The following is a 26,356-nucleotide window of genomic DNA, read 5'->3' as shown; positions in this document are numbered from 1 at the left end:
GATAGCAAAAAAGGTTTAAGACTGCATATTGACCTAGGTCGTTTGTTTTATGTTAGAAAAAAAATCTAATACACTTGTGTTTATCAACACACCTTTCTAGTAAAGTTCTATTAAACAGTTAATATTGTCTAAAAATAGCTTAGTAATATATAGATAAGAAGTAATAAAGCAGCGTGGCCATGTCCAGTATCATTGGCCATCTTAACAGCGGGGGGACAAACAGAAATTAATATTTTTGCTTATTATTGAGACGTAAATGTCGTAAAGTGATATAAGTATGGTAAATACTAATTTTATTTTATAATAGCGAATGTTTGGATGTATGGATGGATATTTGTTAGATGGTATATATAGTATCACAGAACGGCTGTCTGAAATACATAGGCTATCAATTTTTTTTGGGTTTTGCGCGGATGGAGTCACGAGCAACAGCTAGTTAATTAGAGTCAATATTTCCAGCACTTTACTTTGACATTATACCTTTGTGAAACAGGCATTTTATAACAATTGTATTTTAATTAAAATTAGTTTCTCAATAAATACACGTTTTTAGTAACGAATTGCGTATGTCTATGGGCAAGAGACGCTTCGCCAATTCGACGAATTCTTGCGACGGCCTACCTTTTAATATAAATAATGCGGCTCTTTAGTGCTGACTTTTTGAGACGTAGAACAATATATAATTTTTTTTTTTTTATAAAGCATTGATAAAATGTTCAATTAATTTCATAATAGAAATTAATTAGCGCCCGCACAAATGTACACAAAAGGCAGAAGAAACGACCACTTCATTTGAATGTGGTCCCATTCACATGTTACTGTAAATGTGACGTGTAATTTGCATAATAAATTAAATTTCGTATTGCTTTTGACTTTTACATGAAAATTAAACAAACACCAAACTGCTTTTTCATTAAACTATAAATAATATTTATTAAAAACTCATTTATTAAAAAGTAACTTTATTAATAATTAATAAATACAATCGACTTGAAGAAACTTAAATATTTTAAAATGAAGATGACAAAAGTTTCGGCATGATATGTCTATCTCTTTCTCTCTTATTATCTTCTTTAATTTCACGCATAAGAAACTCACTTAAGATGAATTAAACTGTCTACATCTATCTCTTTCTCTCGCGTGTTATCCTAGTAGTCAAGAGCACAGAATAACGCGACTCCCCTCTTAATCCAGTGCGCCTGCGGCTTGTGTGTGGCCAGTTCGATTGTCATCACATAGTTGGTGGAGTGGCCAGTGGTGGACAGCGTGCCGGCGCGCAGCAGCGTCTTGTACGTTGGGCACTCGTACAGCCCCTGCTGCAGCTTGTGACCCTGCTCTGGCCTCATGTAAATTATTGCCATCTCTACAACAAAATGAGTAAGATATATAAGAAGGCAAATTAATAGTGAGTTTTTGAAAAACTAGTCAGCTGTTGATGTTGTGGATTTGATATTAGTAAATGAGGCTCAACGCTCGTATCGTGACGGTTAATACGGGATTATATAATGTCATGGACATCTGCAACACTAGAGGAACCGCGTTGCCGACCTTTAAGGAAATCGTGTATTCGCTTCTTGAAGGACCCGATCTAAATTCATTATGTGTTATAAAATATCGATAAAATAGGTTAAAATATGATTTTGGCTTCCTTTCCCTTATCCTCTAACAAGGCTGACTTATACGTATTTGTTGCAAATGTTAACATTACATTGACTGTTCAACCTAAGTAAATGGCCATAATAATAATGCAACAAAAGAAATCATTACCAGTATACAACTCTTTAGGTCTACTCTCCTCCAGTGACATGTCGCCCATGTTCCAGCGTGCACCTTCCAGGTACAAGCCGCGTACGCAGCAACCGTCTTCTGGCTTTTTTGGCGGTGGCCCCGCTAATGGCTATGGGACAACGAAATATACCAGCTTAGGGCATGTCCTAAGCAGCACATTATATAAATGACCATAAAGAGAAACTAAACGAACCTCAAAAGCGTATGATATAGTGTCGATGGCGATAACGTGCTTTCTGGCATAGTTCTGCAGCGCGCCGGTGAGAAATGCTTGCGGGAAATAGAATCCTGAGATCCAGAACACCTTGGGGATGCCGCCCTCCGCCCAGTGCTGCATGAATTGCACGCGCTGTAATAAGTCCTTCACCCAGGCACCTGCATGATAATCCCAAGTTAACAGTTATAGCCACAAGGTATTACAATCTGCTAATAAATGTCAAATAAGGGTCGCCTAGTGGTTGATACGGGCATTTCTCAAAGGTCCTCCCTCACAAAAGATTCCTTTCGATACCTTTACCACCTTTATCTATTGAACTTCCGCAACCATGACCATCTCGTAAGTCTTATATGTACGACCTACCCACGCTCAAACGCCACTAAAGTGTGATTAAAAACTAAAAATATATACCCAAAGGTTTAAGCGAGGGGTACGCCTTAGAACTCCACATGGTAGGCACGACTTGGCGCGTCAGGCTGCCGGCCATGCTTTCCAAAGCCTCCGACATCACCACGAGCCCTTTTAAAGCTTTTAACAGATCCCTATGATAGCAATTGATTCGTTTAAAGCTATTGATCGACGCAATATATTATGGTATTATTATATAAATTGTCAGTGTAAACTTACTTCAAAGAGTTACCAATGACAACCAACAATTTGTTATATCGAATCGCCTCTTGTATCAAGACAGTGTTCAAGGATTCCTTGTACGACACGGGATAGCTAAAGAAATAAACAAATATTAATATCTTAACTCTTCTCTGCTTCGTTCTTTTAAACATTAAATCAATTACTTAGTTGCAATATATTGTTGATCGAGCAATTGTGGCAGCACTTCTAAAATTTCTTTTGCCGCTCGCTCCGTCATCTCTTCGGCCGACATTCCCTCACCGCTGCTAACCTCCTTTGGTTGTAAATCGCGTAAAGTATCTGTCGCAAATAAATACGTTAAAACCTATACATGAAATGCAAAATTATTGTAAGAAAATTGATTAAATTTCCTCCACGATTTCTTTTTTTATACTGTCATCACAAATCTTCTATTAAGGGAGAAGGACATTGCGTCGTTAGATGTTATGAAAAAGTAATTGGGAAAGGCATACATTGTAGTTTGTAACTTATTATGCACTAACTGAGGTTCTGGTTGGTCTCAGAGACAGCGTAGCTGATGTTGGCGTTGCTGTGCAGACCGAAGAGTGCGGGGTCGTCGTTCAGCGGCAGCGTGCGGATATACTTCGTGTAGTCTTCGATGCTTGCCGCCGGCGATTGCTACGTATCATTGCAACAATGATGTATCAATTAACTTGAGATCAATTCAAATTAAAGCAATCATTAAAAAGATGCCACACTGAAGTTGCATCTGCAGTAAGACTGTCGACGGGCAGCGCACACAGTCCTTGAGGCATGTTATATTTCTATATTCTAAGTAGCACGAATATTAATGCTATTATTCGTGCTACTTCTTGGAATGGTTGTAACCTGTTTGTAAGCACCGCTCTCATCGAAATAGTACCGGTCGCTGAGTACGGTGATGTTGTAATAGTCCGCCAGCAGGTACAGCAGACAGCGCCTGTCCCAGTCGTCCGTCACGCGCCCGCCGTAGTTGATGTGCCCCGCAGTGTACGTCAGCATCTACATCACATGGTATTATAATATTATCAGAGAATTACAGCGAACTATGCATTCGAACAATAATCTTCAAGAGCTTACCCTGAGCGGCACTTCGGTGTACTCTGTAAGGAACATGTGCAGCTGCGAGATGCAGATGCGCAAGTCACCATCTGTAAACTCGTAGGGTATGTTGAAACCGAGTGGACCAAACTTACGCCGCTCCAGCACCACGCCGTGGAACAAACACAGAGAGAACAGTAGCCACTGCAATAAAAGTTCAGACATATTCCTTCGACGCATTGTTTAAGGAAATAAAACAAGTACAAATAACGAACCTTGAAATTTGTGACTTTGCTGTCCCCAGAATTGATGTAATCATTGAAATCTGGAACTTGATTCATATAAGCCTTCAGTAAGTTTGCTTTGATCCCACGCGGTGGCTCCACTGTCATTTTATAACCTGAAACAGAAAACATTATTTTAGAAGTTTTTTCTTTTATAACAAAATCGCCATATAAATGTACAACAAAAAACAATACCATTTTGCAGTAAGGCTACAGGGAAGAAAGGCGACGGTGTAGAGGTAAGCCATAATCGGAAATCCTTGTGCACGGCCTCTGGTTGAATGTTTTCCACGTTCACTTCCAGAACTGGCATCCAAGATGGTGATAAATGACAATTCTGTAGAGAACAATAGTAATTTAATAATAACATCTATCTAACTTGACGAAATTTAAATAAACAGTAAATTTTTATTTACGTTACCTGAAAGAAGACCCAATTGCCGAAATCACAGCCGTTCCGCATCATGCTCTCGGCGAGCGGGCCCTGGCCCTGCCCCAAAGAGATGCTCTCGAAACGTTTGCCCATCTTCATTTTGTCAGCGAATTTCAGCAAATCTTGGAACCAAAAACCAAAAGGTTTTATATTATAACATTGTGAAGGTGATTTTGAATGTAAAAAAAACTATATATTGGTATAAATTCGAACATGCTGTTGACAAGTACCGGCAGCAGGATCTGTGCCGGTGGAGAGGACGAATATGATGGGCGCGAGGGGGTCAGACTCGCCGTACAGCGCGGCCAAGTCTGCCGGTTGCGGCTCCACGAACCGCGCTCCCAGGCTCACCACCACGTAGTCCTGTACAAGAACACAACATCACAAGATACCACTATAAGCTTGAACTTGGCAATCGAAGGTCAACAGTCATTAACGTGTAACGAAGAACTTTTCTTGAAACCGTCAAAATCGTGCTATAAATATTGAATGACATTGTCCACAGTATATCTGAATTCATTAAGTACCTGGAAGCCGGGTATGACTTTGTCGGGACGCAGGCACTTCAGTACCAGCAACTTCTGGAACGAGTCTAGCTGACTGTCTAGTGGCTTCGGGTACGGCATTCTACGAAAAGGGAACATTGCATGTTGTTCTCTATATAAAACCATTGGTTTCTATAAGGTCAAAAATATGCTTGGTGTTTACTTATGTGGGTTCCAAGCCTCATAATAAGTGCGGAAGAACTTGGTGTGCTCAGGAAAGTCTTTAACGAACTGATTCATGCTAGGCACCGATGCCAGCTGCTGCATGTCCAGCCACATGCGTTCCGAGATCCACTTCGGTTCCGGATTTTCCATTTCCTAAAGAGAATGATAATTAAACCCCCAAATTAGTACTTCATAGTATTAAGTAACAATATCACAATGAATAACAGACGGCAAGAATTGAATCGGGAACAGTAGAAATGAAAAAATGCCGTAGTTACTTCTTCAATCTTGCCTCCTATGAGAAGGAAGTTGTATTCGTTCAGCTTGATGATGCCTTTGTCGAGATTGATTCGCGCGGCAAGCAAGAACGCAAAAAGTAGCTTGTGTCGTTCGAACAGACTGCGGCACACGTTCTGGTACAGCAGGAACGTGAAGTGCTCGATTATTATCTCCACGCGCTCCATTATGTCCTCTGAACAAAAACAAGAGGCGAGTATTAGTCACAGTTAATTTGCAATGTCCACTATTTGCATCAACGCTGTGGTCAGTTAACAACATTATTTATGAAGTACCTACCAACAATTTCAGTTTCAGCCATGCTTCTTATAAAGAGCTTGACAAACCACTCGAGCGAGTACTGGTACATGGGGTCCACGTTAGCCATGCCCGATAGGCAGAAAAACAGGATCTGTCCCCTATTGGCCACTGGCACGTAATCCAGACGGGCCTCGTCGATCTCTTTTGAAGTCCGTTCTATGTCTTCTACTTTAACCTGATAAAAGCACGAGTAAAAATCACAATTGAGCAGACGCTGGTAGATAATGGGGAACCAAACTAAATCTTTTCTTTCTTTTACGGCTGAAGCCAAGTAGAATCACTAACAATAATTTCCGCGCTCTTTATCTTGATCGCCTCCAGAGTTAAAATGAGCGGCAGGTCGTCGACTGGCGAGCCCTCGCTGTTGGACAACCCGTACAGGATGTCTGACTGCATGTCGGCCAACTGCACCGCCATTTGCGCTCGCGTTACAATCAGCTGCCCACGTAGCTCTTCTAAATCTGGCCGCTCCTGTGCTACCACTATGGACAGTAGCTGTTCAGCTAGACCACTGGAAATCAATAGACGTTAACGTAGCATCGGTGATTACAAAAATAGTATTAAAAAAATATATATAATTTTGCTATTATATCAATATAATATTGAAAAATCTTACCTTGGTACAAGAGCAAAGTTAACAATCTGGACTTTTACTGAGGTCTCTGGCGTGTACTTGGGATTGGGCAGTTTAGTCGTGATGTATAGACGGAAGCCAGCCGCAAACGGGATCAGAGAGTCGCCCAGCTTCAGTACCAGTTGACCCGCTTGACGAAAGTATTGACGCTACAAAATAGTATGTTTGTTTACGACGCCTACTTTTTCACCCAAAAGTCATCTAAACAAAAACGTGAATGTTAACACGACTCGGAAATCTTAATCACCTTCAACACGGGGTCTAGCGCTGGATCGAGCTCCTGTCCAACGTTCTCAAGCAGTAACGGCTTGCCGAACCTAAGCGCGGACTCAAAGCTCCTTAGCAAGTCTCTATCGTTAGGCTTGCAAACAATCAGACCTTCTATTTTACCCTAAAAATGAAAACAATATGAAAATAAAGATAACAATGATGAAATGATACCATCTAAAATCAAATTGAAAGTAAAACTCGACTGTACCATAGCTCTGATCCACTTGTTGGCCTGTGTCTGGGGGTCAATGATGAGCGGCCAGCGGCGAGAGTTGGTCATCAGCACCGCAGACTCTACCGACAACGGGTCACGTGGCAGACCATACATTTGCCACGTCCTGGTACAAGTAGACATCTCTTAAATTCCCCCAAACAACATATAAATATGTCCGAATATTACAAAGGCACTTGTAACTTTTTTTTAAAGAAATTTACCTATATCAATATATATATATTTCTATAGTGAGATACTTTACTTGCCTTATCTGTACAGCATCGCCCAAAACTGAAAGTGGCGTAGCTCCATCTGTATGTGGTACCGCTACTTCCTAAATAAAAGACAATGTTAGTTTTATGATAGCTCCTTATTATCTACGCTCTTTGTTGTAACGTGAGCGCACTTCTTAAATATGAATTAATTAAAATCAACATCTTGAAATATCTCACAATCATGTGTTCAATCCATTCAATCATCAGTTCTTTACGAAACTCCTCGGTGAATGGTGTGATGTAGCCAACTGCGCCTGCAAACACATAAAACCATTAACTAAATAGACGAAACTATTGCACTTCCACTAGGGGCGATGCACTAAATAAATTGTATCGTTATCAAACGTAATAGTCATTTTAGACTTTTTGGATATTTTCTTCAAGATTATGGATACTTCATGTAACCATACTTACATGCGCTTAGTAGAATGTCTCCAATCAAGTTAACGATAGCGATATCCAAGTCCTTGATAGTTTGAATCCAACGAACTCGTTCACTGGACAACCCGTTAAGCAATCTACGAATAGAAATCACAGTATTAGTATAGTACACATGAAAAAAGAATTAGGACATATAATCACTGACCTGTTCGCTCGATCCATCCTCGCGAGACACTGGTTGATGTCTTCTTCCATTCTCTTTTTTTCTTCCTCTTTTTCTTGTAAATACGCATTGAGTTTGGCTATACCCATAAGCAGAGCTTGCATTTTTGCCTTGGCGTTTGCGAGTACGGCTGAAATACGATTAGATTTCTTTACAAATTTCCTTCCCTATCTTCTACCAAAGCATACCAACACCTACACTACATTGTAGAATACTATTCCAGTAAGATTGGTGGTGACCAATGTACCTTCTACAGCCGCAAGTTCTTGAGTAGCTCGAGCAAGAGCCTCTTTCTTGGGCGCGACTGCTTTATTTACGTGGTAATACTTATACATGGCGTGCACCCACATGCACAGCGACATGCAAGCTTTTGACACCTGATACCAGGAGAATAGAATAAATAAATGTCTTTATCATAGAAAAGCAAGCTTTGCAAGCAGTATAATGCAGCAACAGCTTTAGTATTACATAATATTTTTTTGACATATCACCTTTTGAATCTTAACCGGTTGGTAGTCGGGGTTGTTGACGTAGCGCGTCAACTTTTTAATCATATCCTCAGTAATGCTCTCCTTGTCATACTTCATCAGCGAGTCCAAGAAGCCACCAGGATCCGCCAGCATCTGAGACCCTGGCTTCCAGTAGTTAAGAACCTTTTCACCGAATTTCGCTCCAGGCTCCTAAATCAATTAAATTTAATTTTCAGATTGCTACATCGATAGAACAGTGACATTACATACTTTGACATAATTGTTTTACTGCATTGTACTCACTTTTATAGGTTTAATATCAAAGACGACACAAAGTGTTTCAACAACAAGCATGACTCCTGCCGGTGGCTTCTTTAGCGCCTTGACTTCAACAATGTCGTTCTTATTGAGTTCTTTCAATGCTTTCTCTGCGGCTAGTAAAGCCGGCATTGCCTCATCTGTGTACAAGTAAACAATATTATGTATTCAGGGAATATCATTTACAAGTCAAATTACAAATTAACACAATTTTACCTAAGTCTTTTTGCGCCTCCTCAGCCATTGCAGAAGTTTCGGCCGCCATTTTCTCTGCAACAGCTTGTTCTTTTTCTACTTTGATTCTGGCTTCCTCTGCTATTGCCTAAATAGTGACACATATGTTGTAATTAAGAATCTACTTTCTATTTAATGAAGCACATGTGTGTACTGAGTTTATAAAATTAATCATTTGAATGATTTTGTTTTCTTTTTCTTCTGTTTCTCTAATCACATTTTTTTGAGGTTAAGTTAATTTCTCCTCGTTGGAGTCTTCAACTACCTTTTTATTTTGCGCTAAATGTTATGTATGTTATGCACCAAAAGTAAAACTATATTTCAGTTGTAGGTAAAATGTGCTAAGATGTCGCAAACTATAATAAAAGATATAAATATTAACAGTGTCTGTTGCGATTTGTTCGATGACTTTTTTGGTCTCGTCTGCCGCGCGCTCCATCATCGGCTTTAGCTCTGCCAGCTCGATCTGCAGCTGTTTCACCTCCACTTCTGTTTGGTTTAGTTTGTTTAACCCTGTGAAATTGTTCTTAGTCACCTTTAAGCCAATTATCAACTTTTGTATTCGTAAACCTTACCACTATGAAGTTGAGGAATGGTAAGCTAAGGATATAACTTTTTTTCTGTTAAAAATCTTCTACGAGTGCATGTTCGTCGCAATAAAGAAAGAAAATAAATACTATACCAGTCTTCAATGCATTAGATTCCTTTAAAATAGCAGCTTGCTTCTTCTTAAACATCTCAGCGTATGCAGAGAGCATCTCCATGTATGACATGGGTGTGACGTAGTTGAGCCGGTTCAGCCGCGCCAGGAAGCGCGCGCTAGCATCCACCACGCTCTGATGCGCGAAGCAGCATACCGACTGATGCAAACATATTGCTAAATTGCATACGGTTATGTGGACTAGTTACTTTGACAAGTTACGAGGAAGTTTGCGCCTCGAGCATTTGAAAAAAATGTACATTATGATATACTCACAACCATGGAAAGAATAACAGTTTCGTTTGTCTGCAGCTCGGGCATATTTTCAAAAAAGTGTTTGGCGACGGACTCGAGTGCCGTCTTTGGCCATTCACTGAACCAGTCAATGGTGCAGCAATTTACCAGTGAGGGAAACTGACGCAATCGAGCTCGGAATATCTACGCAAAGATAATAATTCAGAAAACTTAATCCGTTTAAGTTCACTTCGAGTTTGTTTACTGTTTAATTTTGATAGTGACCTCTCCAACAGGGCTCATGACGATGACGATGTGCAGGTTGGTGCGTACACGCCGCTGGTAGCAGCTAAACAGGTTGGTCTTGGTGGGCGCGAGGTTCTGCTCCATGGCCGCCTGCCGCACCAGCTGGAAAACGCGGTCCAGGTCCTCCGGTTCGTAGATGTTGGGCACGTCTCCGGAGCTTAGCACGTTGTTCAAGTCTTCGAGGAACGATTCCATTTTTATCTAAAACATTTAAGAATGCGGTCTAGAATTATTCTTAGAGTATTTTATTTTTTTCATAAAGAAAGATAGAGATACTAAAATTCTCTAATTATCATGATAAGTAACACATGAGACCTGTGCGTCGGAGAAAAGGAAGACAATGCCCCTATTTTCGCCTCCTGCTTTGATCATGGTCTGCTTAATATCGTCACGCCACTCCGTCATGCCGTACGATTTGGTGATCTCGATCTGAATGCATATCAGTTCTGCCATGTGTGCCGCCAAACGCGACAAGCTCTGCCGACCTGCATATAAAAGGACCTGTGCAATAGTCCACTTGAAGTACGAAACACTTAACTTCGCAATTATGCTACTAGCTATGGCCATGTAGGCCACGAGAATGCCAAGATATATCTGGTGACGTACCCGAGCCGCCCATCCCAAGAAGAAGCGCGTTAGCCATAGGCTGGCGCACAATGCGCGCGATGCGACACAGATGCGACACCGCATCCTCGAACAGCACCAGGTCGATAGGCACGGTCGACGATAAATTGTAGTCCTCCATGTAGTGCTGCAGGATCTCATGCATCTGTACTAGTTAACACCTAACTTAAAGTAAACCAAATCATGTGTTCCTTTCATTTTCTCCTGTTCTTTACCATTAAACTTTACCTCTTCCCAGTCGAGAATCTCGACGTACTTGCGGTCATCGGCGCCGATGTCCATGAAGTCCCCGAACAGCATGAGCCTCCCACCGATGATATCATTTGGCTTCTTCCCGAAACGCGTCTCAATTTTCTTATTCATCAATCTATAAAATACAAGAAATAACCAATACACTGAATGAACTTTTGAAAGATTTCTAGAAACAGAGATATGACTTACTTCGTAAACCATTTCCTGTCTTCATTGTTCACCAGGCGATCCTGATACACACGAAGATGCTCGTGATACCACAGCCTTATCACCTGGTCTTCGTCCTAAGTCACGATAAATGTATCATCATCATTGTCGTCAGCCTACTATACATAGTGCTCTATTAAACGTTTTAGAACCCGTGTAAAGCGTATGTTTTACCTGTATGGAGGCTGGATCCATCATCAGGATGCCCTGGAACACCTTGCTTAAATCCCGCAGGTTGAAAGTGTAGTGGGACTTAGTGGGCGTCGGCAACAGCTCCTCGACCAGCGACGTGAATACCTCAATGGAACTCTTCAGGAAAGGTTCCTCACGAATCTTTACGTTGTTGAAATTCTTCGTCCAGGAATTGAGAATCACGCTAAATATCGCGTACTGAAGTAAGAATTAAATGAGGTAAGAGCCCTGGCATAGTTTCCTACATTTATCTACTCTTCCAACAAAAACTACCAACCTTGCTACTATACTCCATCTCAGTAAAGGATATGTAGTGGAAGTGCCGCATGAGACGCATGGTGACAGGGTTGCGGCCTCCGCCGGGCGGACCCATCGCCGCCACGATGCCAACATCAACCAGCGTCTTGAAGTCTCCTATACTGGTGCGATCATACCACCCTGGAATCACAGAAAATATCAAGCATATATTTTCACTATTATATACGGCGTCTAGCTGTGGGTGTAAAGGGAAGGGCAAAATTTGAATTGTTTATTTCTTATATTACCAGAAAAGTCCATAAACTGTCTGAGTAGTTCAATGGGCGGTTGCGCGCCGTAAACCTCGAGCGCGGGCATGTTGAGGTCATCGATGAAGAACACCTGCCGCTTGGTGGGCGGCGGCCCGAACACACCGCGCCGGCGACGCTCCAGTTTGCTGTCGATCACGTCCTGACACAACATTAAATAGGAACTAAAATAACAATAAATACAAAGGGGAAAATGTCACGTCAGGTATGATAAATTGTTTATTGGTAAAACTTTTGCACACATGGTGAACCTAACCTGCGTCTGATTAGCGGAGGTCCTTGCAGAGAAAACGATGAACTCGCAGATGAACTTCTTGTGCAGACCACGCGACAGCTTGGAGGAGACGGTGACCGTCTTGCCGGTGCCGGTGGGGCCGGCGCACAGCGCGTGGTTGTAGTTCGTCACCTTATAGCCCAGCAACGCTGCACTGCGCACGTTGTCCATCGTCGGCACTTCGATATCTGTCACAGTAAAACTTCTTTTACTTTGCATCTATTTACGTAGTCTGCCAATCACTACACACAACATAAGTCGCACTATGTATTGATTTTCTGGTGTCTTTACTACTCATACCTGAGTAAGGCCGCTCTGGATCCACTTCATACTCTTCAATATTGGCCATCCAACTATACCAGTAAGGGTTGGCAGGCTCACCATCTTCTGTTAGGTCGGTGAAGCCGCCATCGTGTAACCTATAAATTGCAAAACATTTGAACAAGTCCTCAAAACCATACGCATAACATTACATACTTATCCTTCCCAAGAAATTCATTTCAATACTTACGTGTAGTCGTAGACTCTGCCTTCCTTTGGGAACTGTGTCTTCATATCGGCATCCCTCATCAGATCACGCATGAAGTCGGAGAATATTGCGCGGCTGGTGTGGTCGCACGTCGCGCCAACTGACCAGATCACAGACCACACCACCCAGCACGGCGCCAGCTTAGCTGTTAAAAATCACAGGTTAAGCCATAACATCGTAAGAAATAGTAATGTACCAGGGGAGAACTACCGTAAGTGCCAACTATAGCTTGATTCTAATTGTTTAGGTTATTTTATAATATTAAGAAATAATTAAAGTATCAGTGTGTCTCACGCATGAGTGCGAGGAAGGGTGGCGCGGGGGGCGGGCGGTCGTCTTTCCCGGTGAGAGGCCGCAGCCGGAAGTCGAGCAGCTCGAGGAACTTGAGCATGAGCGCGCTGTCGATAGAGGGCACGATCTCTATGAGCCGAGCGCGCAGCAGCTGCAGCGAGGGGTACACGTACGTCTCGATCAGACCCGGCAGCTGCTTGCGGATACTGTCACCGATCTGGAATAACAAAAAAAAATTACTGAAGAGGAGGAGAAATTTAAGGAAACTTTAAGGATATTAGAAAATGATAAAATTCTTACCGGTGGCAGATTACTCTTCAACCAGGCATTGACCAGCGGCGGCAATCCCACAACCTTTGTATCCAAGTAGACCATGCCGCAGCGCGACACAGTAGCTGGGGAAGCCACCGCCAGATCAGCCACCTCGAAGATCATACGCTGGCGGTCCGTCATCTTCATGATCTCACCGCTGGACAGGCACAGCTTCTTGTTGTCGTCCAGTACCTTATACAGATATATATCATTTCAAATTTTGCCACAGTGTTACCGATTTCAGTAATTAAAGTTTGGTACAAATACTTTATATTCCATTACCGTATTCATATTCTCGATCCACACAGCGTCAACGGGTCCGTCGAAGATGTACCAGCGCTTGTCCATGTCCTCGACTGCGATTCCGGCCCGCACCAAACTCGACAGAATACCGTCCGTCCTGACCACGCGATGACCAAAACAATTCATGTGATATGAAATAAGTGAAATGAAATAAGATACTTTGTTTTGAAATTAAATAAAAAGTATGAGTATATATTACCACTCATGAGTCTGCAGATCAAACTCGCCGTAGAGTTGTCCCATGGTGATAGATTTGGGATTAACGACGTACGTATGTACCGGGGTAAAGGGGAACCCGTCTGGGGCTAGTTTGCCCTTTATTGCCGTCAACGCGTCACGGAGCACTTCGTAACACTGCGAATCACAAACGTAGCAAAAAATTACTTATATGCACACACGCTCGAAACAATGAATTCTTTAGGGTTCTGGCTCGAAAACAGTCATTTATTTCAAATACAATAAGAATCTTTATAGCACTGATTAGTCTATCCAGAGGCTAACCTTAGTCTTCCCAGAGCCCGCCGGCCCCACCAGCATGAGACCATGTCGCACTACCGTGGTCTCGTACAGCTGAATTATCTTGAAAATAAACGCTAAAATAAAGAAAAGCAAAATAAGTTTATATTCTTCGCCAAAGCGACAATGTGACAGACTGTTGTTATTACTTACTGTACAATTCGTCGTAACCTCTCTTGACTAGTATGTTCCTGATAGACTGCTCCATAATACCATAGTCCACCACAGGAATCTCAACACGAGGGAACAGATCAGATATAATACCTGCAAAAAAATTTAGTCAATTATTTAACCAGAAACAAAAATTTACAATTATATAATATTATGATAACCGACGTATCATAATATAATTGAACAGTAAGCTTACCGTTAAACAACAGCAAATCATCAGCGAGGAACTTGGGCACGTTGACATCTCTCAGCGCGCGAAGTACAATCTGACGCTCGTCACCGTCTGGCATCTGACGGATGAGGTTGCCCGCTACCAGGATCACAGTCTTCACCGCGCGCATGCCGAAGTCATAATGGTCCTGATAGAAATAAAAAAGGATAGAGAATTAATATCTAGCAATATAGAAACCAATTTTTGTGACCATCATCATCGAACATTCTCTGACCTGTGACGACAGTTGTTCAGAGCTAAGCCTAAATGTGGTGGTGATCTTCCCAGCCAGGATCTTGGCCTCGTAGAAGCCATACGAGAACAGCGAGATCTCCGCGATGAGGGCATAGTCGGGAACCATCATAGCGATCGGTCGAAATAGAGCCTTCAAATTATCCGGCAGTTCAGTTCGACCTGATGAAAGGTGAAACAAATGACGATAGACGAATCCTTTAGTAAAAACAAGTTGTATATGAGTACTATAATGTATTTTCCTCACCAGCATATCCCGGATTCATAGTGATGAAGACGGAGCAGGACATCTTCAGCGGCAGCTCGCAGCCCTCAAAGATAAACCTGTCCTGTTTTGCGATTTGAGCTTTTTGGATTGTAACCACCTGGGATAGATAGATGTTAAGGTTGCTATACTTCTTTGTGGATAATCGGAAAATAATTTAAGAGCTTGCAAGATAATTGGACACATAATATTGTTACCTGCTGAGCCACCACCGACAGCACTTCAATATCTATACGATTGAACTCGTCAAAGCAAGCCCACGCACCAGACCTGACCATTGAAATAAATATTGAAAACGTTCCCACTTTAAGTAAGTATACTTATAATGTTGATATCACTTACGCCGCCAAACCCTTGAAGAACTTTCCCATGGCCATGAAGTCGAGCTGGTCAGAGCAATTGAACACCACGCACTGCACCGCCAACGCTTTTGCCAAGTCCTAACGATAAGCAACCCTTTTTAATACCATCAACCTCTCAATTCAATACGACAAGGCTCTCGATTATTTCCTAGAGTACAGTTTTGACGAGATGCAGCAGGTTAGTACATATTGCCGGCACTTATACACTATTAAGATATACAAAGATGTACACTATAGTAGCGTTTCTTTGAACCCCGAGCAGGTCCGTACTGCGTAGTACCTTGGTGGTCTCAGTCTTGCCAGTGCCGGCTGGACCAGCAGGCGCGCCGCCGAAGCGCAGGTGCATGGCGCACATGAGAGTCAGGTAGCAGCGGTCCGTCAGCGGCGTGATCACCAGTCGTCCGCTGACAAATATACCAGAAATATTAATATCAATTATTGTTAGATTTTCCAAAATCGCAATATCGTACAATAAAAACTCAACTTTCAGCGTTAACCATTCACCGGATAAATAAGTTAAACAAATTAGCTCTCATGGTATTTCCAATATAAAAGCGGCAAGTGAACGATTTTGAGACTGGGGATTACCTGTTACCCAAGTATTCATTCTGGTATGTAAAGACGGAGTTGAGAGCGCGCACGTCGCACGTGTTCTGGCTGAACTGGCGATAGTACGCGGACGTGTCCAGGTGATCCTCGTCCTGGTAGATCTCCGTCGACTCTCCCTCCTCCAGCGGCATCATCTCGCGAACCATTTGGTAGTACCTACACAATTACAGAACTTTAACTTTTCCATTCTATAGGGTAACAGAAACTACGTTTGCGTAAAACTTTCTAAAAGAGGTGATTAAATTTTTAAATCTATATTTAAACAGACAACAAGATAATAATCAAACATGGTTTTAAATGTTACGTCAGTAATTATAACCTTACGTTATCCCCAGAAGTTAGTAGTTAGTACCTCAATTGACAGGTCCATTGGAAGTCGTTGACGTTCCTGACGTTTTCATCGACGAGCGTGTTGGTGACGTCACGCGCGTGCACCTCGATCACGATGAGCGCGCACAGCACCTCGCGCTGGAAGAACGTCAGCTCGCCCTTCACTAGCGCGCGCAGACTGTCCAACTGGGAGAGATTGCCATAGTTTTACTAAGTTATAACAGAACACTTGAAGATCAACACTCTTATCATCAGATATACCTGTTGCAGCATCTGTTCAAAGAACTCCTCCATGCGGTACTCTGTGATGGCCTCCTCGACGCCGGCCGTCCAGGCGAGCTGCGAGCCCGCTATCACCACCTGGCCCGGCCACCGCAACACCCACTGGTTGCGCGGCAACCGGTACAGCTCTTCAAGACCCGCCACCAATGTAAGACGGACTGTAATATGCTAATACGTAAATATACTACGCAAATGCTATGAAAATATGTTTAACCAATATGTTGTATTTTCAAGTCTAAATCTCACTTGTATGCCTCATGGTATCTTCCAGTAATAAAAGCCATTGCTCCACGTTTGCTGTTGGATAGAATTTGTATTTCAATTCCACGATTTCGCCTTCGCTCGAATGCATTTCTGTAATCTTCAAATCGGGTTCGAAAGTAACCTACATTAAAAAAGATAACTTATTACACTTTTGTTACTTAACATATTCTTATCACGTAGAATAAGACAAAAGCTAAACCAACTTTAGCAATGTTCTCAAAGCATTTCCTGAGATGCGGCTGCACCGCGCGTGGGTTGCGCGACTGAGAAAGGATCTCCAAAAGTTCGTCGTCGCTGAGGAAGAACAGGCGCGGAAACCGGATCCTCTTCACCTCCATGTACTCGCTGAGACCTCGAGCCACAATTTCCAGCAGATGTATTGCTTCCAACAGACTGTCGAGTAAGCGGCTGTCGGGACAGGTTACCATTATCTGAAATATTGTAATGGTTAGCAAATATTAAGATTTTCTTGTTTATCTATAAAGTTGTATTTAATGGCAAGAATGTAACATTATTAAAGAGCATTATGGTACCTTGGGGCATGCAGCAGCAGTGCCCATGATCCTGCGCCAGATCCTTTCCATGGTGCCATACTTCTTGGCTTCAAAAGGCAGCTGACGCGAGATATCTTCAGAGTTGAAAATCGGCTCCAAATACATCCATTGCCTAACATATAATATACTTCAATAAAAAAAATCTTCGACCGTGAACCAAAAAGCAAATTAAAAGTTATAATTACTATAATATCTCTCTTTGACGTCCAAATCAGATATCTGACAACAAGAAGTGATCACATACTTCTGGCATTCGATCCACTCGTCAACAACTCGCTGCGTGAGGCGCAGCTTGTCGTCCCACTCCTGGATGCGCAGCTCAAAGGCCGCCTTGAAGGGACTGAAGCCGAGCTGCTGCGTGTTCAGCAGGTGCTCGTCCAGGAGCTGCAGCGTTTCGTCCGCTATCTTCATTATGTACGTGCCTATCCAATTATTAGACTACGTTAGGAAAAAGAAAGCGCTAAAGCTTAAATGATAAACAAAGGAGCAATTTTCTAATTCATTTATGTATCAGTAAAGACCAAAGTTATTGTCTAAAGTCATGGACTCGCCTGTGGTCTTGTAAGGTGACACCTCCATGACCTTGTTAGCCCACTCATTAAGCATCTTGTCAAGCGACTGCTCAATGACGTACTCCTTAGAGGCAAGTTCGCCAATCTCCGCAATGAGAGAGCCGTGCGCCGCCACGCCCTGCTTCAGGCACATCTGGAATGTCTGCTTCTCGTTCATTGTTACTGTGATACCTGGAGTAAAAGAAAATCAAGTCAAGGATAACGTTCACATAGAGTAACCGTGGTTCGGCGATGGTTATCGCTGAATTGAGCGTCAGTAAAAATCCATAAAGAGCCCACTGTACGGATATTAGGTCAAGTTACTCGATGCATTCTGGATTGATCATTTGTCCTTTTATTATAATAAAAGACAACTCACCGGCTCTATCCATAAACTCCTTCCAATGCCTATCCTTCATTCCAGGATTCTTGACAGCTTGTAAGATTGGTACCAGTGGTCTGAATCCATCGATATCGTCCTATAACATTCAATGATAACTATTTTAATTTATATTCATCTTATCAATTTGATTACTCCAATATTTACTTGTTAAAAATCTGCTTCAGTGTTTACAAATGTTACAGATGTTAGGACAATTTACCCTTATATCCAAAGCTACTTTTTGTATCTTGGGCAGATCAGCGAAAGTTCGGATGCATTTTAATATGGTCTTGTAGTACTCGCTGACGAGAGGCTCAATGGTGTCGGCGTCCACATACATCAACGGGTTGTCGAACCACACCTCGCGAGACTTTAGGAAATCTAAAATTGTAAAGGAGTTACGCGGCTGATAAATTTTCACCAAACATAAACACAACTTGTCTTTTAAATTATGATGTATTATTATATTATATTAATACATACCAGAAGCTGTAACCCAGAGGTTTCTATACGGCTCAAACTCTTTGACTAGTCTGTTTAGGTCGGAAAACGGGATGACTGGCTGCCCAAACAGTTTCTGCCGCTGGTTGAGTACGCGTCCCCAATCTTGCGACTCTTTCATTGCTTTCCACGCCTTTTTGATATCGTTCGCTATTTCGTGAACCTACACCAAAACAAACATGGATCTCATAAATATGTTTCTATAGTAATTCAAAACATATTATAAAATACTGTATGATTGTTAAAGTCGTAAATACCCTAGACATGTCGTTCTGCAGTGTGAGCGCCATGCACTGCGAGGTGAACATATCGATCTTGTCGAACAACGTCTGTTCGTCCTGTTGATGCAACTTCCAGAACTTCTCCTGCTCTTCCTCCAGGAAATCCGTGGTAGCGTCCACCTATATACAATCATTCTATTCTCAACAAACGAAATATGATTGGATTTCAATTCATTTAAATCGACGGCTTTAAAATTAAAACTAGCCTGCTTCGTAATAATAAGAGGCCATCCTATAGCCTCCCACAGCGCTTTGAAGTCATCATTTTCTAACGGTGTAAAGAATACGTCTAACACTTCGTAATCCTGAAAAACAAAGAAAAAAAGTATATTATATATATTTCTGTACTTTAAAGTATCTTTTGCAACTCCAAATTAAGCATAGAACTTTTGGGCTACTGTGTAAAAACTTCGGTTAATTCTTACCGTGAATATTTTCTTCATATTATCGTCTTGTGTCTTTAATGCAAAGGGTATACTCTCCATCCACTCTCTGATCTCGAAGACCTGCTCGATAGTATTGGGCTTCTCGCCCAGCTTGCGCATGACGGTCTTGTACGCCATGATGACGTCATCTACCGCGATGCGCACCTCCTCCGCCCACATTGTCAGTAACGCCTTCATTATATCTGATCGCTTCGTTACCAGCAATTGCTGAAAGTGATGACAACATTGGTTATATTCTGGCAATGCTTTGCTTATTGTTAACTTTTTCATCAACATCTAAATATTAAGCCTCAGGATGTTACATGAAAATTGGCGAATAACCTTTAGCGTGTCGACGTTTAGAGAAAAGGGTCCGATGGTGATGTACTGTGGCAAACGCAGAATGAGGGCCTCCTTAGCGTCGTAGTGGATCTGTACTTCTTCCCGCGTCTCTGACGCCGAGTGCTTCTCTTGTCGGAAATTTCTATACCGGGTATTAATTATTTAAAAGCGATTTAATTTAAAAAAAAATAATTGGGACGCTGTGGGGAGAAACTCACTCGACATAATCCTCAATAGTGAGAAGAAATATGTCCCTGTATTCCTCGTATTGCCGCATATACGCTTTGAGAGGGATGATCGCCTTACGATACGCCTTCAACAGCCTCTCACGGTAGTCTACCACGTTGGGCTCCATTAAACCTTGGGAAGATAATCAGTGATCAACTGTCTAATTCAAAACAACTGTCGAATTAAATGTCAAACATATTGCGAAAATAATAAAACAGTGTAGGTACCTATAGACGTAAGAACGAGTTCATTATCGAAGACCAAACCAGTGAGGATCATAGGATGAACTTGCGGGATGAAGTGGCACCGGTACAGCATCTCACGGAATAAACGCTGGATTACAATCTACACACAGAAAATATATCAGTTATCTTAATGGGACATGTACGAGTATGTAGCAAACTAAGCAATATTAATTGTAGATGAGTAAATCAAGTCAAAACAAAGTATTTTCGGTCATGAAAAACAATTTTGGTTCGTACAAGGTACCTCAAATTGCTCTGGCGGTGTAGTATAGTATGGTCCTTCCTCATTCATCATGAGATGGAAGTAAAACAGGGGAGGGGTGTGCGAGGTGAAGGGGGAGTTGATGAGGTCGCTCGAGTCCCATTCGTAGTCCTCCTCGCAACTATAAGTCACCAGGCAGGGCGTCTCGCACAGCGTCACGAACATTAGCATTGACTGCTCGATGCAGTACCGAAGTGCATACTAGAAAAAAACGCATAACCATGGCTCTGCATGTCCTACTCTTCCATACTTACATCTCTATCTAGAAACTCTAAATATTTTTGATTACCTGCATCCTAAATCGTACTAGCTGCATGAACCGGCACAATTTGCTAACAGAGTAGAACTCCCACTGCTTCTCATAAATGTTGAACCATCTGCAAGCGACGTGTCAATAACATAACTGCTAAATTTATCATATGTCGTAAATTAAAATCGAAAAAGGACTTATTTACCCTTTTCCAACATCTCTGAATGACATCCTGATGGCGTGTGCGGTGTTATTCAGCCAAGTTATAGTCAGATACTTGAGCATCTGTCAACAAAAAATTAATTCATATTTGCAAGATAGACCTAATATATTCTAAAAAATTAACTAATAAAGTAAGTACCATTTGCGTACAATGCTGTTGCGCGGCATCAAACTCAGGCAGTCCGACATTCCTGCCGTAGTTTAGAGTGAAAAACAACATTCCCTCCACCTAAAAATAATAATAATAATAATCAAGTATTGAAAGTACCAGTGCAAGTTTAAATGCAGATCAGTTGCATTGAAAATCTCGTGGCCTTAAGAACTACTCCATTCCTCACCTTTAAGCACTCGTCGACAACCAGATGTATGCAGGAGACGGACTCTGTGAGGACGTACAACGAGTACCACTGGTTGTACCTCATACGTCCAGCGAAATCCTCCATCACACATTTCTTACGACCTAAAACAACATTTAAATTCTTCAGTAAATATACTTAGACAAAGAGCTAACAAAAGTCATAAACTACAAGAATTCCAAAGACTAACCGTATTTAGGCACAGGAGGTACATATTCTTTAGTCGGTGGTCGAACAAAGTTGTACATGCCAGGATATTTTTGTATCATAAATATCATCTTCATCTTTCCTTCCATCTTTGTATACAAGAGCTCCGCCTAGTTCAACATCTATGTTAGAATTGTAATAAGTTTCTATACCACCAATAAAAAAATTGCCACGTATTTTACACGTTAAAAAGGTAAAAAGCATGGAATTAACTTATGAAATAAATCAAATCAATATCATCATTAAGACTAGTTATAAAGCGAAATGGCCTTGAATAGTATTTACTCGTCTGACTCGAAGGACCAACCTCCTTTCTAAGCCCGCGCAGGTGTTCCTCATCAACATCTTTGGCCTGCTTGTGTATGCGCACCATACGCAGGATGCCGGGCATGTACTGTAGCGGCATCAATGGTAGCCCGTGCAGGATCAAGCAGTCCAGGTATAGATAGAACCTAACAAACGATACATTCATCATCAACCATCCTTGTCTCACATACGTAAGGTCGGCGCACCAGGGTTCCGTCCTCCATATCTTTCTTTAAATGAGAACGAATATATTAACAATTGAATAAGAAAGAACATATCGCTGCTGGAAAGTTAATGATGAATTTTGGTGGTATATTTGTTCATGTAATACACCTAACCAACTTAGTTGTTATTCAACGTTTGTTCAGTTGCTTGTACAAGACAATGGTAAGTTAAAATAATACTATATTAATAACCTTATATTATTCTCCACTTCATTGCGGAAATCAATAGCGAATTTAACTCGTTGCGCAAACGTCTCGGGGTCGTCCGCTTTAAACATCAGACGAATACGGGGGATGCTGGAATATAATCGACAACCTTTAAATAATATAATAAATCAGAGTATATTTCCGTGGATGCAAACTTATCAAAATATCATCATCAATCTTTATACTATTGAATATGATTCATTCATAATATATGAATTTTTTACATGTCGCCTTGCAAAATATGACGATCTGGTATTTCCCCTACTGTCTTAAACTTAATATCTAATAAAATTGATGTTAAATTATTCAAACTTTCGTGAGACATTATACTAAACTGATATATAAACACGGCTAAACACTCACGTATATACGTCCGGTGGCGGCACCGACTAGTTTCGAGCCCATCGGAGGCCCTTCTTCAGGATTATATATCAGTTTAAAATTGATGTTCAACATTACTCACTTAAACCTTCGTTTGGAGCCGTCCAATGCCATAACTTCCCATTTATCAGTAAGCTTATCAAAACTGTATATCGCTACATTGGTCCACTGGAATTAAACTATACCGTTAAATATCATCACATTTCATAAACCCAAAACCTTGTGATTTTACTTGAAAATTGTTACGATTTTTAAAATTGTAGGACACTCCTACGTTCTCAGATTTGTTAAAGAATCATTTTATAAAGTGTACCTCGTACAAGTTGTTAAGCATCTGTATGATATCTCCCGGTCCCCTGTTGGCGCCCTCCTCCTTGGGAATGAACGCGAGTCCGGGACAAGGGTAAAGTTCCCCTTCAATATTCCCCAGCGCCAGCCATTCCTCTGGAACCCTAGTTTGCAGGCAAATTGTACATTGAATAATTTTGTTCAAAGTGACGAATATTCGACAAAAGATAAGTTTTAAAAGCATTTTGGTCACGACAGCCTTTTGTTTGTAGATACGGATAACAGCTCATGAAGTCTCGGGGCCTCAATTTAAACGGCAAGAATACGAACACACTCAAGAGCAAATGTTTGGTCAAAGAAACGACAAAGGCGAGCCAACAGTTTGGAACATCATAAGTAGCGTTATCCTTATACATTTAACTTTGAATACTAACCTGCAATCAAAGTCCGTATTGTCGAATACCTCCAGGTCCAGTTTGGGGTATGTACTATAAAGACCGTAGCGCACGTCATTCTTTATGGGGTACTCCGATGGTGGGATCAGCCAGTAAGGTTGGATGCCCAGCTCACGGAGCATTTTCTAGTATATAAATAGAACGTACGATTACTACCCGTGTACGAAAAAATAAAACATAAAGGTTTTGACGTCGTAGTATATCTACTTGTAGCCAATTATACTTATGCCAACTTACGATTATTTACGCCTTACGATTATTGCTTAAAAATTACGCCAGTATAAATGTATACCTTGATATTAGAAGCTAGGAACTTCCTCCTAAGACGTTCGATCTTCACCAGCCTTGGCAATTCCTTCGGCAACACAACGCTCAAGAATTGCAGCTTTGGGACGAATGTTTCGAACGGAAATTGCTGCAATCAATCGTCGCTATAAATTAACAGTTTCGGTGCAAAATAATCGTAGTGACTTGAAGCGTGTTAAAATTTAAAGCTTCTATTGTATTTAAGAACGGATAGTTAGTCAATATCAAATGTTTTAAAACAGACCCGGGTCGATTTCAACTAGTTGGCACGTCGGTACTTTTATTCCTCACGTGCCAACTCGGCTCATGTAGTTCAGTGTAAAAACTTACGACGCTCTCGTCTTCCCTGTACGTGGTCCAGCGGCCCGGCGGCAGCAGAACCTTCGGCTTTTGCGGCTTGGGCAGGGAGATGAGCATCGGAGCCAATTTATCCGTTTTTGCCTATAAGTAATTAATAAAAAAAATTATGAAACTCTCTTAAGAAGAACTCTATCCTATAATATACGAATAGGGCCGAAGAACCAATAACCTAGTCTTTAACTGTACAAACATCTATTCAGCAGGTCATTCTAACAGGTCTTCTGCCATTCCTCCGCTATCCTCATCCAGTAACTTCCTGTTCCAAGTCTATAAAACTGACCTGTAGTATTAACTTCATTCTTTTCTTAGCGCACTGCTCTTTTGATGGTTCTTGTTTGAGCATATTCGCCACGAGCTCCGAGTAATATCCGCGTTTGGGGATAGCATCTCTTGTGGTATTATCAAACACCACATCGTGATATTTTATCTTTTTCTTCTTACTATACATGGCTTAAATTAATTTTAAACCTATTTATAATAATAAAATTAAGAATTATTTAAATATATTTAAAGCAAATTTAAATATTTTTATGTCAATATTCTGACATATTTGTTGCATATTTTCCAAGCTTTATTTATGGACAGTTAAATTTAAATATTTGTCTAATGACAGGAACAAAAGAGGTTTGTACAAATTTAAATACAAAAAAATCTTTATCTGTGGTTCCTAAAAATTAATTATCTCTGCCTACACCTCTTTGGTATTCTTTATTATGCGCATTACAAATAAAACAACTAAATAAATAATACATTACACTTTATTGTATAACAAAATTAATCGAAACATAATTTGCAGAATCAGAAATATATTAGTGCACCTTTCTTCTATTTTCTTTTTTCTAGAATGTTCTCCAACTGTAAAACAAACGTTAATTATGTAATTATTAAAATATACTTGTATCTGAGCCCAAAATCCCCGATTAAAAAAGTTGAAGATATTTTTAAACAAAGATTTCTGTCTCAGAAACCAACAATTACTCTTTATATATTATACCTTGGCAGTAACCACGTAATAAAGTAAACCTAACCTTTAGCCTCCACTGTTTAAATCGAAAATAATTTTGCTATCTTTCTCACACACTTTGAAGAAAACAAAGACAAAAATAGTGTTTTTATAAGTGTGTTAAAACAGTATCGGTAACATTGTCATTTTGTTCATATTCTTTTTAAAATATATAACACTTACTTCTTGATGCAAGGACCCTTCTCTATCAACTCCTCCTGCTTCTTATAGATACATTTTGTGTCAACAAAACCTAGCAGATCTGCGATCAGGTCGATGTCTTTGTATGACGGCTTCGCGCGCAAAATCTGACGCAAAGACAAAAACATTTTTTTTTTAATATTATAAGGCAATGGCCTGGAGTCACAGATGCGTTGATTATGTTTAATCGATGGAAGGGACGCATAGAAAAAGTTTGTTTTCCCTTCCTATGCCTCCCGTCAAATTCACTTTCTTTGACGGAAAAAAGAAAACATTATAAAAATTGAAAATTCATACTTTGATAGTGTTGAATTAAAAAAATTTAACGCTATTTTAGACTTTTAGAACTGTCTCTAATTACCAATCATCATTTCCTTGTTTTTATCACATGAATATGGAGGAGGTACATCGGAGTTTTCACTACCGCTATACCAAAATATTGTTATCTTTGTTATTTTAAAGAAAATTGGCGAGATGTCAATATGTCTGGATGGACTGTATTTCGGCAGTTTGGAGCATTACCTCGGTGGCGACGGCGGCGCGGTCGTCTATCGGCGGCATGTTCCAGAAGACGAAGCCGACCACAGTCTCGTCGCGCATATACATTAGTAGACCGCGCAGGTACCGGCTCTGATACTCGTTGCTCCTATAAAGAAACACATATTGTTATATTGAAGATATATCAGTAATTGCAGTGCACATATGGAAAGGCGATTGCTTGGAAATCACATCTTTTGCTTTGCTCCGATTTAAACACGCTTGTTGATGTTACGTGACAGTTAATTATTAGTTCGAATCTACACCGCCGCTACCAACAGCGCCAAAATGGCGAGTATCATATATGCACAAAATAATACGTCTTATAGCCAGTCCATTTACAAAGGGAATTTACTTCATCTTTATCTTTATGGAAAGTTTTGAATAGAATTGTTACGGTATTTATTAAAAAAATATTTGTTATACTTTTTATAACAGGGTCTGTCCCCTCCGCCGCCGCCGCCAGCTGGCGCCTGTGTCGCCTTGGCCGCCTCCTCTGCACACTGCTTGA

General features: G+C 41.0%; 2 protein-coding genes across 2 annotated transcripts in view; both read right to left on the bottom strand.

Annotated features, from left to right (window-relative positions):
* Positions 1 to 992: 992 nt before the first annotated feature.
* Positions 993 to 24,589, bottom strand: LOC106120814 (dynein heavy chain 1, axonemal). The gene is made up of 86 exons (XM_013316260.1): positions 24,385 to 24,589; positions 24,075 to 24,185; positions 23,731 to 23,853; positions 23,418 to 23,563; positions 23,009 to 23,147; positions 22,778 to 22,863; positions 22,300 to 22,404; positions 21,885 to 22,029; positions 21,561 to 21,687; positions 21,353 to 21,474; positions 21,154 to 21,243; positions 20,998 to 21,077; positions 20,832 to 20,919; positions 20,525 to 20,743; positions 20,263 to 20,380; positions 20,026 to 20,167; positions 19,808 to 19,949; positions 19,466 to 19,693; positions 19,247 to 19,345; positions 19,017 to 19,160; positions 18,742 to 18,922; positions 18,479 to 18,639; positions 18,256 to 18,355; positions 17,877 to 18,068; positions 17,570 to 17,747; positions 17,305 to 17,437; positions 16,975 to 17,202; positions 16,754 to 16,892; positions 16,487 to 16,665; positions 16,248 to 16,411; positions 15,875 to 16,051; positions 15,567 to 15,690; positions 15,267 to 15,364; positions 15,122 to 15,194; positions 14,907 to 15,024; positions 14,643 to 14,821; positions 14,393 to 14,555; positions 14,179 to 14,289; positions 14,011 to 14,102; positions 13,709 to 13,863; positions 13,489 to 13,606; positions 13,195 to 13,398; positions 12,898 to 13,111; positions 12,586 to 12,748; positions 12,375 to 12,493; positions 12,057 to 12,262; positions 11,780 to 11,942; positions 11,512 to 11,672; positions 11,217 to 11,432; positions 11,025 to 11,119; positions 10,812 to 10,950; positions 10,566 to 10,728; positions 10,275 to 10,444; positions 9,939 to 10,160; positions 9,696 to 9,857; positions 9,402 to 9,579; positions 9,102 to 9,232; positions 8,702 to 8,807; positions 8,471 to 8,625; positions 8,189 to 8,377; positions 7,945 to 8,074; positions 7,680 to 7,827; positions 7,508 to 7,611; positions 7,271 to 7,347; positions 7,085 to 7,152; positions 6,813 to 6,942; positions 6,582 to 6,725; positions 6,317 to 6,483; positions 5,986 to 6,211; positions 5,680 to 5,875; positions 5,382 to 5,575; positions 5,102 to 5,256; positions 4,921 to 5,020; positions 4,624 to 4,756; positions 4,382 to 4,515; positions 4,156 to 4,297; positions 3,952 to 4,076; positions 3,716 to 3,880; positions 3,485 to 3,637; positions 3,139 to 3,274; positions 2,800 to 2,935; positions 2,633 to 2,728; positions 2,417 to 2,547; positions 1,982 to 2,163; positions 1,768 to 1,897; positions 993 to 1,363 (listed from the first exon to the last, which is right to left on the bottom strand). The coding sequence occupies exons 1-86, from the start codon at positions 24,550 to 24,552 to the stop codon at positions 1,149 to 1,151; spliced, it is 12,558 nt and encodes a 4,185-aa protein (XP_013171714.1). The 5' UTR covers positions 24,553 to 24,589; the 3' UTR covers positions 993 to 1,148.
* A 697-nt stretch (positions 24,590 to 25,286) lies between these two features.
* Positions 25,287 to 26,356, bottom strand: part of aif (apoptosis-inducing factor) — a 7,048-nt gene continuing 5,978 nt past the window's right edge. The window contains exons 13-15 of the mRNA XM_013315918.1: positions 26,272 to 26,348; positions 25,831 to 25,954; positions 25,287 to 25,415 (exon numbers count right to left, since the gene is read on the bottom strand). Coding sequence (XP_013171372.1) covers positions 25,287 to 25,415; positions 25,831 to 25,954; positions 26,272 to 26,348 — 330 coding nt within the window. The remainder of the gene's footprint in view (positions 25,416 to 25,830; positions 25,955 to 26,271; positions 26,349 to 26,356) is intronic.

Source organism: Papilio xuthus, unplaced genomic scaffold (genome assembly GCF_000836235.2).
Source record: "Papilio xuthus unplaced genomic scaffold, Pxut_1.1 DF826949.1, whole genome shotgun sequence".
NCBI lineage: Eukaryota > Metazoa > Arthropoda > Insecta > Lepidoptera > Papilionidae > Papilio > Papilio xuthus.
Note: the sequence above shows the minus strand (reverse complement) of the source record. Positions and strands in the feature narration are given on the sequence as shown.